At 38.9% G+C, this 17,303-nt stretch overlaps 1 protein-coding gene and 2 long non-coding RNA genes across 3 annotated transcripts; all 3 read left to right on the top strand.

The window, feature by feature from the left end:
* LOC138608924 (uncharacterized) lies at positions 1-1,866 on the top strand. Its single transcript, XR_011309459.1, has 2 exons — positions 1-337; positions 636-1,866. It is a non-coding gene; the product is annotated as an uncharacterized lncRNA (long non-coding RNA).
* Positions 1,867-5,502: 3,636 nt separating this feature from the next.
* On the top strand, positions 5,503-10,223 carry LOC138608671 (class I histocompatibility antigen, F10 alpha chain-like). The gene is made up of 5 exons (XM_069681232.1): positions 5,503-5,981; positions 8,097-8,363; positions 9,126-9,404; positions 9,779-10,122; positions 10,212-10,223. Exons 1-5 carry the CDS (start codon positions 5,924-5,926, stop codon positions 10,221-10,223), a joined length of 960 nt encoding a protein of 319 aa, XP_069537333.1. The 5' UTR covers positions 5,503-5,923.
* A 121-nt stretch (positions 10,224-10,344) lies between these two features.
* Positions 10,345-11,704, top strand: LOC138609211 (uncharacterized). Its single transcript, XR_011309466.1, has 2 exons — positions 10,345-10,851; positions 11,176-11,704. It is a non-coding gene; the product is annotated as an uncharacterized lncRNA (long non-coding RNA).
* The last annotated feature ends 5,599 nt before the right edge of the window (positions 11,705-17,303 follow it).

Here is a 17,303-nt window from a genome sequence, read left to right as displayed (position 1 = left end):
AGTTTGAGTTGGTATTAGAGAGGATCATCACTGGACTGAAGGTGACACTGTCTGAAATATTTAACGGTTACATCTTTAATAATGTGTTTGTATTTATTTTCAGCCAAACGCCCTCCATCTCGTAAGTACAACCTGTTTTATTATATTCACTCTGAGCTGAAACGCTCTCTTTGTATTAAAGCGGTTTTCTGGAGTGTTATCTGTTGTGATATTATATATCTGCTGCTTGTTAACATTGTGCTTCTGACCTCACAGCTGTGAACAACCCTTTGGTGGAGAAAGAAAAAATGTTTGAGAATTAAAATGCCTAAAAGACAAACACACCACCCTGAACACAGTGAGTAGCATCACATAGGCCGTGAACTTGTTGCTTTAAAGCTGCTTTAAACTGTTCAAAGGAACCTTCTGTGATTCTTTATTATTGTAACATGTTGGTGACACATTTTAGCTGTCAATAAAATATTTGACCATAAACTCGTCTTCTACAAAAATAAGTGAAACTGTTGGATTGATGATTGAAGCAAACATATTTTAGGTCTCAATGACTTTTAATATTCAGCTTTGTGGAAACTTACTCTGCAAACATTTATGAAGTTATTTTGTTTTTGATTTCGTGTTTGTTTTTTCTTCTTCAGGTTTATGGATACGTTGTTCACTGGAACAAGCAGCGCTTCCAGCACATTTTACTGGGAATTTATTGGTTATTCATCACATGAAATGAGCTGATCAGGGTTGGAAATCTCGATTTAGATGCTTATTGATTGAAATGCAGAGAAAACAAGTTTGAAAATTAGTTGATCAACGCTGTACAAATCTCCTCAAACATAAAAGATGACATTAGATTGTTTGGTTAACTTAGTTTAAAAAAAGTGGCCTTTCTTTTGATGCTGTAACTTTGGTTATTGAAATGAGGATGATTATTTTTTTCTTGGTGAGAAGTTAAACAACAACAATCAATCCATAAAAGCGTCTCACTTCTCTTCATATTTACATTAAAAATATTTTGTGTGCTTTTAAAACAAATCCGCCGTAGTTACAGTTTGAAGCTTCTGGTTTTGGGAGCTTTGTGCTTAAATTGATGTTGGTAAAACACACGTTATTCTACATTTATAAACACACACATCCACACGCCATCCGATTTTCAGATCAATACTCAGAAGGTCTATAATATCATAATATATACATTAACAATACAGATATTTGTGAATCAGTGGAAATAGTCTTTACTTTTTATACAAAAAAAGCCATTGTTTGGTTTTCTGGTTGTATTTGGTCAGTGGTAGCAAAACTACAAATAAATCAGCAACATCCAAAAACATGCTGAATGAGTGAACACACACACACACACACACACACACACACACACACACACACACACATACAAAATAAAAAAACAACAAAATTTATTTTCCAGTTGTGTAAATATTGTTTGTATATTTCTGATTCAATGTTTTGATTGATAAGGCTCGAGCTAAATATAATTCATGTGTTTAAGGTTTTCAATAATTCATTAGGATTATGTTGTTTTCCATAATATCTTAATTCAATATTAAGGATTCGTAGGTATGATAGCATCTTAGTACGATGTGAACAAATTGTAATGTTTTGATTTTGGTTACAGCTGAGATGTTTAAGGGCTGTGGGATTTTTAAATATTCTCAGCGAGCTGTTAGGAAGCTTCAGTAAATTTCTACTATTCAGAAGATGAAACGTTTTATCTTGAGTTGTGTTAACACAGAAATTTAACATCAATGCTCAAAATCAGTTCCTGTGTTGGGTGAAGTATACATAGCAAATGAAGTTGCCTTGCTATTTTGATTTTTGTACTTTAACCTTGCCTTTCAATAAAGCCCTTAAAAATCCAAATATGTGTCTTTGTCGTTCCACATACAGTCACTAAATGAATTTAGAGATAACTGCAGGTTGAATTTAACTTTTCACGTGAAAAGGAAATAGAAGCGCTGATTTACTTTGAGACCTTCTTCGAGAAACTTGCCATATTGTATGGTTTCCTGCTGTCTAACCATAAGTCTACAAACAAATACATGTCCTTTGTGAGAGGAAGCACTCTGGATCAAGAGAAAAAGTTAAAATAACAGATTTTTCCCTATTTTCCACTGTGAGTTGGTGTGTATAATTTTTATTAGTGTTAAAGACTTCCAACTGTAGCCTACATGTGGTGAATTGGTTTTTCCCCAGAGCAAACCTGTTTCACTGAAATCTGCCTAGCAACAAATGACAACTGTTAATATATTCACTAGTTCTGTGGCTCCTCAATATTCACTCTTTTATCTATAAGTATTATATTGCAGAAAATACCAACAGTATAAATAATGCCAGATATTCCACTCATCTTTAATAGATCTCATAGTTGAGCCGTTACATTTTGTTTACATTTGTACATTTAGGTATTTAGGTAAAGTTGAAAAAAAGTGTTGTTTTTTTTACTGCAAGCATTCTGTTTACAAACAGTTTAGTTTAACAAAATAAACAAATCCTCACAGAACTGAAAAAAAATTCTGCATGGAAACAGATGACGTCACAGCCGTTACCACTGCAGTCTGTTTAATAAAACTATTATTTTATGATTCATTACCAACCTTCAGTCTCAATTATAATTGTATAATAAAGCATTTGTGAAAATAATAACATGGAAAGTAAGATATGTAACACAACTCATCAACAAGCTTATTAGATCTCATCACTTGTGAGGGCTGATTAGTGCCAGTAACAAGGAAAGTAGATTTTGCCCATCCTGTATCTTTGTGGATCTCTGACACACCCAGAAATACTAACAACAAATTCTGTTACGAAGATGTGATTCATCTAAAGTGTAAATTCTACATGTACATACACATTTTTAACATTGATTATCTTACATTAAAAATATGGTAACACAACATTTTGGATAGGTTTGGGGTTGTTAGTAAACAAGGACAGAGACTTGAAGAACTGGAATATTATATTTTACACATCACCCACTTGTTAACCTGCTTCACCTGCTCAGGTTGTGACTGTGTTTTGTTGTTTTCTGCTCAACAGGGAATTCCATGCACGTGACCATCGGCATCATTGCTGCAGTGCTTGTTCTTGCTCTCGCCCTCATCGCTGCCGTTGTATTCATGTTGAAGAAGAGGAATGGTGAGAGACCAAAGCAGAAACATGAAGTCATTTTATTTTCTGTATTTTCTTTCTAGACTTTTTTCTGTCCAGTTTGCAAAAGTGAAACAAATGATCTTCTTAACATTTAAAATGTGTTTTTATCAACGTTAAGCGCTGTAAGACCCAGAAACAGTTTAATTATAATTTGACTGCAGCACGATGATGTAAGGAAGAGGCCATCAGAAAAGAAATAGTGTAAGATTTAAACAAAAGTCATAAGGATGTATTTATCAGTTTGAGTTGGTATTAGAGAGGATCATCACTGGACTGAAGGTGACACTGTCTGAAATATTTAACGGTTACATCTTTAATAATGTGTTTGTATTTATTTTCAGCCAAACGCCCTCCATCTCGTAAGTACAACCTGTTTTATTCTATTCACTCTGAGCTGAAACGCTCTCTTTGTATTAAAGCGGTTTTCTGGAGTGTTATCTGTTGTGATATTATATATCTGCTGCTTGTTAACATTGTGCTTCTGACCTCTCAGCTGTGAACAACCCTGTCGTGGAGCAAGAAAAGATGCTTGAGAATCAAAATGCCTAAAAGACAAACACACCACCCTGAACACAGTGAGTAGCATCACATAGGCCGTGAACTTGTTGCTTTAAAGCTGCTTTAAACTGTTCAAAGGAACCTTCTGTGATTCTTTATTATTGTAACATGTTGGTGACACATTTTAGCTGTCAATAAAATATTTGACCATAAACTCGTCTTCTACAAAAATAAGTGAAACTGTTGGATTGATGATTGAAGCAAACATATTTTAGGTCTCAGTGACTTTTAATATTCAGCTTTGTGGAAACTTACTCTGCAAACATTTATGAAGTTATTTTGTTTTTGATTTCATGTTTGTTTTTTCTTCTCTGTTTTTTCTTCTTCAGGTTTATGGATAAGTTACAAGCAGCGCTTCCAACACGTTCTCCTGGGAATTTATTCCACCTTAACGCTAATGCGCAAATCCTTGCCACCCCCAGTGGACACAAACCCACACACACACACGCATACACACAATGTAAAAACATCATAACAAAATTTATTTTCCAGTTGTGTAAATATTGTTTGTATATTTCTGTAAAACTGATGAAATGTTTTGATTGATAAGGCTCGAGCTATAGGGAGGGCACAATTTTAATCCTTTTAGACTGAAGTGCAGCTTTTGACACCGTGGATCACGCCATTTTAATTGATCGTCTTAAAAATTGATTTGGTATCAGGGACACTGCACTTAGTTGGTTTTATTCTTACCTTTTAGAACGAACCTTTGCGGTCACCATAGGTAAATACTCGTCTTCTGCCACTACAATTACCTGTGGTGTACCGCAAGGTTCAGTTTTAGGTCCGATTTTATTTTCAATTTACATGCTGCCACTTGGCCAAATAATGCAGCGCCACAATGTCTCCTTTCATTGCTATGCAGAAGACACACAGATATACCTTCCACTGAGACCTGGGGACCCTAGAAGCCTAGCTGCTGTCAAAGATTATCTCAGTGACATAAGCTGTTGGATGGCTGAGAACTTTCTCCAATTAGATAACTCCAAAACAGAAATAGTACTAACCAATCCACATAACTCCACCCTCCATATCGATAGCAGCCTTTCTGATAATGTAAAGCTCACCGCCAGAAACCTTGGCGTAATATTCGACCGCGACCTTACATTTGACCCACATATAAAGAGAGTTGTACAGTCCTGCTCTCTTCTTAAAACTGACTTCTATAGACTTGCTTTTATGTGATGTCGTCTTCTTATTGGCTCTTATTTATGTTTTTAAAATGTCAATTTCACCTTATTCTTACTTTTCCTTCTTTCATTGTTTTTATTGATCCTTTATCTCCTTTATTGCTTTTAGTGCTTCCATCTCTTTCGTTGCTTAATGATTTGATTCCTTTTTATTGCTTGTATTGCTTTTAGCTCTTTATTGTTTTTATTATCTTTTACTGGTTTCTATCTCTTCTATTGCTTTTACAGCTTTTATTTCTTTTTGCATTATTTCCTTTCTTTATCCCTTTTAGGTATTTTATTTAAAATATAATTTATGTGTTTAAGGTTTTTCATTATTTATTAGGATTATGTTGTTGTTGTTTTCCATAATATCTTAAGTCAATATTAAGGATTCAGAGGTATGATAGCATCTCAGTACGATGTGAACAAATTGTAATGTTTTGATTATAGTTTAGTGCCTACATGTACCAGGATGCATTGCGAGCCAGAACCCACAGCCTTGGCCTACCTCTGCTGTCTTTCTTCACAATATATCTATACCATGTATGGAACACTTTGGATTGTTGTTTTGTTGTTTATATTTGGATCAGAGCTGTTTTCAATCTCAGAACAAAAGCACAATAAAACTCTACTACATCCTCATAAACTCCATTTCATCTGTATCTGACCTCTGACCTCCCAGAAAGTTAAAACATATGTGCTCATAGCATCACATTAGCATAATATTACAGAAAATCTGAGCAGCAGGAGGCATGTGAACAAAGATCATAGAATAAAGTCCCGCGCGTCCCCCAATGCTCTCGGGTGGGCTAAAACAAAGTGACTGTACTTTCACTTTCATTGATAACCTCAGTGGGTCAGTTTTACCGAGTTACAAGTGATTTTGATGCTCTGGCTAAATTTCTAGTGGCTGTTACGGAGGTTGATGTCAGTGCTCCATTTTCTCTCACCTCATTTTACCCTCAGAGCTCGAGCTAGCGGGACAAAGACACTTATAAGTTTAAAGTTCATCAAAGTTAAAGAAGTCACAGGTCACAATGAAGACTTTGGTGCTCCTGACTCTCCTGGGAACAGTCCTACATGACACGACGGCATGTGAGTAAAGAATCATCTGAGTCGATTGATCGTATTTTTATATAATATACACATCAGTTTAAGATTCCATCCATCCATCCATTATCTATACCGCTTATCCTGTTCAGGGTCGCGGGGGTGCTGGAGCTTATCCCAGCTGTCATCGGGTGAAAGGTGGGGTACACCCTGGACTGGTCGCCAGTCAATCACAGGGCTGACGCATAGAGACAAACAAACTTTCTCATTCACACCCACACTATGGTCAACTAAAGTCACCAATTAACCTAACAAGCATGTCTTTGGACTGTGGGAGGAAGCCGGAGACCCCGGAGAGAACTCACGCGTGCACGGGGAGAACATGCAAACCCCGCACAGAAAGGCCAACTTTGTCCAAACCGGGGTTTGGACCAGTGACCTTCTAGCTGTGAGGCAACAGCGCTGCAGCCCAATTTAAGATTCGTATTATTATTTGATGTTTAGTTTCAGGAGGGTTTTTTTTGCAGATCATAGAGATGTTAAAGGTAAACATCTCATTTCAAGTGAGTAAATCCTGTCTGTTCCTGTCATTACCGCCTAGTAGTTATAAGAAAAGTCTTTATCTGGGAAGTGTTGAAGAAAGCACATTTGTCTTCTCCTACAAAAGAGCAACTCGAGATATTATTTCGGCCCAATTTATATCATGACGGCCATAAATGCTAAAATTGCAGCGTAGCTACGCAGCACGAACCAGTCACACACACATAGATAAAGAAAATAGGCAGAAAGGCGTCAAAACAAAGCGATTCTGTTCAAAAACTATAAATAGAGCTCTTAAATTCAGTCTTTAACTTCATGAGCCTTTTGTAGAAAGTGTGTTGTTCATTTAGTGCTATTAAACATGACTGTTATTTTAGGACTACAATTAATATTGCTTCTATTTTTAATTTATTACAATAATAATTGTCTCACGGTGTCTATATTTCATCAGAACTGTGAACAAATAACTCAAATAGTGAACATAGAAATACATTGACAAAATACTAAACCTAAATATTAAGGTTACCTCGTAATATTGTTTTACCTCTAAATATATATTTTTACCTTATACTATATTAAGATAAACCTTGAAGCTATTCCCCAGATAATCCTCATCTTTATTGAGTTTTGTTGGTTTTGTCAGATCACATCACACTGACAGTTATTACATTCACTCTTTGTACAATAACAGGCTGTTTAGCAGAGACAGATCAAAAAAGTCACTATATATCTGCTGATGTTAGCTTATTACAGATGTGTTGGCATCTGTATGTTGGTCGACAAGTATCAGTAAACAGGTTTGAAGTAGTTTGGAAACATTCCCATTACCGAGTTTGTCCACCAGAGGGCACTGACGAGTTTATTTTGAAACTGAAATATGGGCTCAGTTTGGATTTTGGCCACGAAAACAAGTTTAATCTCTAAAAGTGTTCACATCATCATCAGCCTCAAAACCCAGCATTGATCAGGCTATAAGGTTTGGGTATTTTATTAACAGGGATTATATTTAATCCTGCACAGATTTGTAAAACATTTTCAGTGTGTGCAGTGCGTGATTTTTTATAAGTGCAGTTTAACACAGAAAATGATCTACACAAATTCAGAGAGCAGACGACGTGCGGGATTCTGAAATGATCAAATATTTAACTGGCAAAACTCACAGAAACCTGTTAGAACAAAAACAACGTTTAAATCAGGACTAAGAGACACTCAGTTTATGGTGGAGGGAATGTTAAAATTAAATGAATAATATTAGTTATTTAAAAATATAAAAATATGTTTATTAAAAATGTAGAGGTGTGTCATTATTAACGGAAAATTTTAATTGTACATAAAATAATCTTATCAGTGAAATAAGGAGTTAAATATATAATAATTGTTGAGTTTGTACAAATATATTTACATTAAGCGAGTTACACTTGAGTAAAAAATGTTTATATTAGAATAAAAAGTTCAAGAGAAACTTTTTTTACTTTATTTATTGACCACAAAGAGATGATGAGCTTGTGTTGAATGTGCTGTAGTTCTTTTTGATTCTGTGTGCTGGATCATTAAATTGTTCAGTGATTCATTAAAGTGTCAAATAAAACCTGAAATGATCACATGAACTTTTTCTTACAGTGCCTCACTCTCTGAAGTATTTCTACACTGCGTCTTCTGGAGTCCCAAACTTCCCAGAGTTTGTGACTGTTGGGTATGTTGATGACATTCAGATAGATTACTATGACAGTGACACCAGGAGAGCAGAACCCAAACAGGACTGGATGAGCAGAGTCACAGAAGGCGAAGCTGACTACTGGGAGAGGGAGACTGAGGTCGCTGTGGGTCAACAGCAGGCCTCCAAATCCAACATAGAAATTGCAAAGCAGCGCTTCAACCAAACTGGAGGTTTGTTCATGTTTAACTTTCTACTGATGAAATGTTTGTATTTTCATCCTCACTCACTCACTCTCTCTCCTCAGTGTGTCTCTGACATAATATGCTATTGAAATAAGATCTTCACCTTTTTGCCTCTGGGACGTTGTGATGAACTTATTTTACTTTTTAAAGACATTTAACAGATTAAACTATTTATTGATTAATTAAAAAAATAGTCATAACATAATCAAACATGACAAACATGATTAGTTTGTTCTCTCAAAATGTAGAAAACAGATGAGATCAGATTATCTCCACTGTGCTGACCACAGTGTGTCGGTTCGTCCTCTCAGGCAGCATCAAGCCGACGCCTGCAGGTAGAAACAGCTGTCGGTTGTGTCTAATGATTGACTGATGGATGGACCAATCAGGAAGCACAGACTGCCTCCCAGTCTCCATAGTGGTCCTGGTGGTCTCTGCCTTATTGTGAGCAGTTGTACTAACACACTGCTGAACACTGTGCTGGCTGAGCAGGAGGAGTCTACAGACTGATCCTGGACTGAGACTCTCCTTCAGTGGAAGCTTCTAGAGCAGCTCTCTCTCGCTCTAAACCGTCCACACTGTCCACATGATGATTGGCTGTGAGCGTCTTCCATCCAGCCAATAACAGCAGGAGGTGTAGGTGCTCTGTGCTGGTGTGTGTGGATCAGTGTGTCTGTGGTGGAGATGTGAAATCAACTGATAATAGATGACTGGGCTGTGATCTCTCTCTGCTCTCTCTCTCTCTCTCAGGTGTCCACCTTGTCCAGCAGATGTACGGCTGTGAGTGGGATGATGAGACTGGAGAAGTTAATGGTTATGAACAGTTTGGTTATGATGGAGAAGACTTCATAGCATTCGACCTGAAGACAATGACATGGATCGCTCCAACACCACAGGCTGTCATCACCAAACACAAGTGGGATAATAACAGAGCTCAAATAGCACAGACCAAGAACTACCTCACCCAGATTTGCCCTGAGTGGGTGAAGAAGTATGTGGACTATGGGAGGAGCTCTCTGCTGAGAACAGGTAGAATCACATGACCTGATGTGTTTTTATTAGCACAACGTTCATACACCTCTTCTCTTCCTGACATGACAATAAATGTTCCACACATTTCTCTTTCTCTCCTGCTCTCTCTTCATCTTTCTGCTTCTCTCTCTCTGTTCCTACTTTTTATATCTGTTCCTCTCTGCTACATATCTTTTTTTTCTCACACTCTGCCCCTCCCATATTTATATCATTTACACTCCAGTGAGCTTCATTTTCTTTGCATAGGTACTATAAATATAATATTTGTGTTTTAAGGCATTTAAATACATGACAGTTAACAGGAATTATGATAGTAATCAACAGTAAATGATAATTAAGAAACTATAATCTGTCTTTCTCTCTCTCTCCAGACCTCCCCTCAGTGTCTCTCCTCCAGAAGACTTCCTCCTCTCCAGTCAGCTGCCACGCTACAGGTTTCTACCCTAACAGCGCCGTGATTTTCTGGAGGAAAGATGGAGCAGAGCTTCATGACGACGTGGACCACGGAGAGATCCTCCCCAACCACGACGGATCCTTCCAGATGAGTGTCGAGCTGAAACTTCCATCAGAGTCCTCTGCAGACTGGGGGAAGTACGAATGTGTGTTTCAGCTCTCTGGTGTGAGGGAGGACATCGTCACCAAGCTGGACAAAGTCGCGATCAGGACCAACGAAGGTAAGACTGGAGTCAGAGGGGATGAGAGTGGGAAGTTCACTGTAACAGTCCTGTGTTGGAAGGGAAGTTTTGTTTCCTTATATTGTTTTTCACTCACTTTCATCAAGTTTTTTATACATTTAATAAACAGTTTGAAGGCTGAGATTAGTATGAAACCAATGTAAGTGTCCACCTCTGGACCCTGACAGCAAAACAATAAAAGAATAAAAAGAAACTTTTATCAGATTTTATTAAACATTCATAATTTGTCAGTTAATCTTTCATCATGTACGCTTCTACATCTACGTGTAGACATACTGTCCACACACTCAGATTTATTCATGCCTCTGTAACACTGACGAGCAGTTTTACAGCCCTTAACAAACACTTGAAGGTAGTTTGTTGCTTGTGGTTAGACGGTGGAGTTTCTCTGTTTCCGACTGTATTGTGGATATTGTTTTGGATTTTAGGGGGAAAGGGTTAAAGGCAGTGTTTTCTCTTGGTATAATGTTTGTTTTGTCAAGTTTAATTCGTGTACAAGAGACAAAGTGAGCTGTGTGCTTCGGACAAGATACACGTGTTAGTTGAAGGTTTGAATTCTGGAGTTAAGAAAGAAACTAGCAGAGAGGATCAGAGGACAGAGGAGAAAAGATATTTGTTCATGTGAGAACTAAAATGACTTGTCTTCGCTTTGTGTTTCAGCCGACTTCAACGATCCCCTGATGACAACTCTGAGCTCTCTCAGAAACTGAATCCAGAAGCTGAATGAGAAACAGGCCGCCCTGCACACCGTGAGTTTCTTCATATTGGACATGGACTATTCGCACAGCTAACAAAGCTGAACCTTCAGCAGCAGCTCAGTGTAATTCAAATGTCATAAATGAACCTTCACAAGAACAAACTCAGAAAAACAAATGTATTAAAAAGTGTTGAACTAACTTCAAAAACATGACATTTAATAAATACTTGATTTCCAAATGTTCAGACTGAAATGACTGAATTATAAATATTGTGGGTTTTAATGACTGTACATATGTTGCTCTGTGAATTGATATTTCCAAACATTTATAAGATAATTTATGGTTCTATTTTACCTTTTTTTTTTATCTCTTCAGGTTTCTAAAGCCTTTTTGCACCCGCGCAATCAATCTAGCAGTGGTCTCTGTGTGTCCCTCCTGGTGAGGAACTGGAGTCCACCTCTCGCACTCTCCAGTCCCCCGTGAGTCTCAGCCAGATGAGCCAGGAGGAAATGATGGATAGACTTTGTCTGTGTGTTATCACTGTGCTGAATCTTTATTCGTACATAAGACATGGACAATCAATCAGTCTGGTTACACACACACACACGCACACACACACACAGTTTGCTTGATTATTTCTATGAAACTGATCAAATGTAAAGATTTAGTTGTTTTTTTACCAGACTGGAGCAAAAAGTAATTTCCGTCTTCTGAATGAATCAGGATCATGTTCTTTGTTTTGTTTCATATCAAATCTCTTTTGATCTGTTTTGAAACACACAGAAACCGAACATTGATGCTTAAAATCTCTTCTTGTGTTAAAGTCAATGAATGCCGCTGACCTGCTGTTTCACACCTTTGGTTCTGTAAGTTTGCTTTTAATAAAAGTCCCTCATACTCCAAATGTCTCTCTTCCTGTTGTTCCACACACACGTATACACTAAACGCTGACACATCTATAGCTCACACATATATAGGCTCACACATCTATAACACATCTACAGCTACAATTTGGTGGAATAAACTTGTTTTTTCTGCCCTTTGTGCTTCACACCTTGTGACTTTTAGTTCATTTATATAAATGATGCATGGCTCAAAACATCTGAAACAATTGTTTGAAATTGTGAAGTAACTTTTTTTATCGTAATATACAAATACAAAATTGGCACTGGCTTGAAAAGGCGTCTATGGATGTCGTCCATGTTCTGATAAATGACACCGAGCTTTAAGTAGTTTAGTTTTTGTGTTGTATGTCTAAAATAATCAGATGCATGCATCATTAAATTAACCTTAGCTGATTATACCATGATTATTGGGTCTATAACGCTAAAGACATTTAAACATTTGATTCAACAGGTTAACATAAAAATGTCCTTCACAACTCCCCACTTTTTATCATTAACTGACAATAAATGAGTATGAGTATATAAGCCTTAAACATCATCAGAATGTAAACCCTGTTTTACAGTTTAATTACACTCGTCACACAGAAGGGGAGTAAAAGAATCTGTCATGAGTTTCTAGTTTAGTTCTGGTTTTGTCTTGTATTTTGGTGTTTAGTTATTATTTCTTGTTTTACCTTTTCACTTTGTCCCTTGTCATGAGTTTTCATCGTTTAGTTTTGTATTTAGTTTATTCTGTGTTCTTGTCAGTGTTTAGTCTTGTTAAGTATTTCACTTGTGTCTTTTTGATTAGATCACTTCCTGTTTTACTTTGTCACCTTGTCTCTCGTGTTGGTCCACTTCCTGCCTTTGTGTTTCCCGCTTGTTTGATTATGTGCCCTGCCCTGATTGTTTTCACCTGCCCCTTGATTGTCTCACCTGTGTCTGATTAGCCTCACCTCCTAAGTGTATTTAGTCTTTGTGCTCCCCTGCTACGTCGCCTGTTCATTGTCGTCCTTCCTCTGGAGTTTAATCTATGTCCATGACCTGCACTTGGTTCCTTGTGTTTCCTTCCCTGGATCTTCTTTGTGCTTCCCCTGACCCCTCGTGTCCCTTGGATTACCTGTTCCTGGTTTTGTTGTACGTTTTTTGCTCTGTCTTTTGATTTTCCTTTTTTGTCTTTTGTTGGATTTTAGATTTTGTTTTTGCATTTTTTGCCTTTTGTTTATCAAACTTATATCAAAGGCTGCATCTGGGTCCTCACCTTTTTGTTTAAATTGAAACCATGACAGAATCAATGTAGAAATCATTGTGATATCTGCTGTTCTGTGGGAATTGTCAATACTTACCCATGTGTGATATCATGTCTGTGTCATAGTCGGGGAAAGGGAAGAGGTCAGGTGAGCGGGGGGTCATCAGGGAGGTCAGAGTCAGTTTGGATCAGTGCTTTAAATGTCAGCTGTTTAGTCAACTCACACGTTAGTCTGGTGTGTGTTTTATTGGTCCGGTCATGTGTGTGCAGTCAGGTTGTCAACTCTGGTTGGCAGTTGTTGCATTTCAAACCATAATAATGGAAAGGTGATGATCAATATAACAAACGTTAAACAACATCTTGTCCCTCTGATGCCACAGAGGCCTGGTTGTCTAAAAGGATGCCATGGAGGTGAAAATATGAGCAGATACATCTTTACCCATCTAAGTCCAGCATCCTCACAGCATTTAGCTTTAAAGGAACCATTTTCACACTCTACCGCACCTGCACTCTGTGGCTGATAGGAGCAGGGATGTTTTAAATCAAACCACAGTTAGGCACATAAAAATGCCAAAATCAGTTTCTAAATAAAACTAAAATCACAACTAACACATTAAAAGATACTTAATAAATGTAATAAAAATAAACATTGTGGATGGAGATGGACGCAGATGGCCTGATGAATGACAGCAAGGCCATTACCACAGCTTATCTTACCAGGGATCCCCCACCGGGGAATCACCTCCATGAGCAGTGCTTTTGCCACTGCTGTTGAATCCTGTTTGCTGGAGGGGGAAACTGCTGAGGGGAGCAAAACAGCTTTAAGCAGCGATGAGACCAGTAAATGGTTAGAAACAGGTTCACCTGAGGATGTTAAAAATCCTCCGTGTCTCCAGAGGGCACCAAAGTGATGCACAAACCTGTTGGGCTTCAGGTGTCCATGTGATCTTATCATGGGCAGAGAGCTGTTGTCATGAATCCAAGATGAGAGAGGAGCTTGTTGTTCAGAGTAGTTAGGGATCCATTGTCAGCAATATGACATCATGCAAAGGAAACTCACCATTTGTTTGTTCTTTAACGGTTTGGGGAGCTCCAATGTAGCCTGAACGTGTTCGGGAGAGAGGGATTCACCCTCTGCTGTGATCACATGTCCCAGGTAGGTTACTTTAGTTTGAGAGACTTGCTTTGTGGCCGTTTTCTGCTAGAAACGTCAGCAGTGCGAGTGTGTCTTCTTGACAGGCTTCAGCTGAAGGGCTACACACCTTTAGATTGATTGTATTGAATGAGAGTGGAGCCTGATGGAAAAGTTTAGCAAATTTTAAGTCAGCTGTTGATGAAATGCGTGGGAGACTAAACTTGGACGCAACGTGTCCATGTATAAGTTTTACCTTTAAACGAGAACACGAGCCAGTACTGGCTATCGGGGTGTACTGGGACCGAAAAAAACGCGTTTGTGAGGTCGACAACCGAAAAAAAGAGTAGCTTGTGGTTGTACTTGCAGCAAGATTGTGTGGATTTGGTACCTCGGGAACTCTTGGGTGAACTGCAGCATTTACTGCTTGCAGATCTTGTACAAATCTTCAAATTGTCTTTACAGGAAAAATAAGAATTCTGACTGGAAGATGTTTCACAAAGTATAATGATCCCTCTTTTAAAGGGACTCAAAAACTGGCGTAATGCCGTCAAGTGCTTCTTTTCTGAGAGGATATTGTTTTAACAGGCCTGTAGTCTGATTTTGGATGAATGATTAAAGGTTCTGAATTTGACCTACATCATATTTATGTTTGGCCCAGAGACATTCTGGGACCGTCGACAGATAAGGTGGAATTTCCAGTGAAGCCATGGTTACATAGACATCAGTGAGCAAACCACGTGGTGAGTCCTCAACCAACCCAACAGTTCTGTGCACATGTACAGATGTTGTCAGTCTTGTACGATATACATCACCTTGCACGCTGTATTCTGTCTTAGGATCCTCTGTGGGAACAAAATCATGACAAGCAGCCTTCTGAGGAACCCAGTGTCCCCGATCTTGCCACTTCCCGTCGTGTGGTTTAGCCAGAGGTACATGTGGTATATTTGTCTGACAAAAACACGCTTTTGCAAAGTGGAGAGGGAAAACAGTAACCGCCGCCAAAGAAGAACTTGTCCAGTATATGCGAGTTAAATGTGACCATAACTTTTCCATAAGTCTGTACCATCTGTCTTAATACTGTTTATCAGGACCTTCATGAATGCGTGAGGTGCGATGTAAATCAGTTGTAGGCATGTAGTCATCTGTACGTGGTGTGTGTGTGAGGCGTTGCCACACAGCAGAGTGTATGTCAGGGGTCATCAACTAGATTTGTCCAAGGGCCAGATTTTTTTCCAAGCAGACACTGTGGGGTCCAGACTTTCACAAACAAACTTGATCTATTCCACGCTGATTTGTTATCAGGGAGGCTGCTGCACTTCAACACGTCACAGAGAATATGAAGAAATTCATCTCACAGCTGAGGGAGAATTTCTCTGCCAGATTTGATGACTTTGCCATTTCCAGGGGTGTCATTGAATTTGTGCGTGACCCATTCACCATCCAGGCGGAGAATTCTCCGCTGATGTGAAGAAGGTGATGCCGTTGGACGAAGCGGTGATTCAAAGTGAACTTGTTGACATCCAGGTCTCCAGCAAAATGAAAGCTGCTCTCCGTGGTGATGAAGGCTTGAGCACTTTTTGGGTGGCTTGTCCCCAAGACTACGGCACACTGAAGGCGTTGGCTATGTATGTGCTCACCATGTTCGGGTCGACCTATACATGCGAAGCTGCGTCCTCAAAGATGAACACTATCAAGACCCATGAGAGGAACCGACTGTCAAACCAGTCTTTGGAGGACTGCTTGCGAATAAGCCTAACAGCTGTCAAGCCTGATGTTAGGAAGTTGGTGTCAGAGGGAAAATGTAATTTCTCCCATGAACCAAATGTGAGTATTTCAGCCTTTTATTTGAGGGATTCATTGTTCAATGACAAGCTACTTTGTTTTTTTGATGTTCCGTTCGACTGACTCTTGAAAGCAACATTTCAGTTAAATGTTTTATTTATTTTTATATCCTTTTTCTGTTGTCCCAGCCAGGAGTACGCCCATGTGGTGCACTCTGCTTCAATAACTTCACCACACTGAAATTTACGGAACAACATGTCTCATGCTCAGATGACCACTTTCTGTGCTCTCTCTCTCTCTCTCTCTCTCTCTCTCTCTCTCTCTCTCTCTCTCTCTCTCTCTCTAAGGGAGTGCTGTTCGTTATCCATCCATCCATTATCTATACCGCTTATCCTGTTCAGGGTCGCGGGTGGGCTGGAGCCTATCCCAGCTGTCATTGGGCGAAAGGCGGGGTTACACCCTGGACTGGTCGCCAGTCAATCACAGGGCTGACAAATAGAGACAGACAATCTTTCTCACTTACACCCACATTTGAGTCAATTTTGAGTTACCAATTAACCTAACGAGCATGTCTTTGGACTGTGAGAGGAAGCCGGAGACCCCGGAGAGAACCCACACGTGCACGGGGAGAACATGCAAACTCCACACAGAAAGGCTAACTTTGTCCAAAAAGGGAGTTGAACCAGTGACCTTACAGCTGTGAGGCGACAGCACTAACCACTGCATCACCATGCAGCCTGCAGTTTGTTATACAAACTAATATTAATGAATGTATCTGAATTGGGATAGCCTATATTCCAATGAAATCCCTGATGAGGACTTTGCAGGCTGTGGATATATTCCAGCCTCCATAGCCGCTGAGCGCTGGCATCACAGTGCTGGCATCTCGTGCACTTTGGCATTGCTGAGAGGATCTGGTGCTGCTGACGCGTCCTCGCTGGTAATTTCTTTGCCAAAATGACCAATAATGGTTTGGATGGCTGGTTTAGCATATTGCTGAAGCACTGAGGGGACGCAGTTATCATGAATCAGTGATATTTTTTATTTGTTGAAAATATATTATTGTCATGTTTCATGACAGACTTCACATGACACTGCACTATGGATTGTTGTCTGTCGTTTATATTTTGATCAGAGCTGTTTTCAATCTCAGAACAAAAGCACAATAAGACTCTACTACATCCTCACAAACTCCATTTGATCTGCATCTGACCTCTGACCTCCCAGAAAGTTAAAACATTTGTGCTCATAGCATCACATTAACCTACAAAATATTATAGAAATTCTGAGCAGCAGGAGATTTAACACGACTTTCACATGTGAACAAAGATGATGAAATAGAATAAAGTCCCCTGTGTCTCCTAATACAATGCTTTTAGATGGGCTGAAACATACTGACTTTACTTTCACTTCCATTGATAACCTCAGTTTTACCGAGTTACACGTGATGTTG

This window comes from Semicossyphus pulcher, unplaced genomic scaffold (genome assembly GCF_022749685.1).
Source record: "Semicossyphus pulcher isolate SPU_LCO1_2020_fin unplaced genomic scaffold, fSemPul1.0.p SCAF_5, whole genome shotgun sequence".
Taxonomy (NCBI): Eukaryota; Metazoa; Chordata; class Actinopteri; order Labriformes; family Labridae; genus Semicossyphus; species Semicossyphus pulcher.
This window is presented reverse-complemented; position numbering and strand designations above follow the sequence as displayed.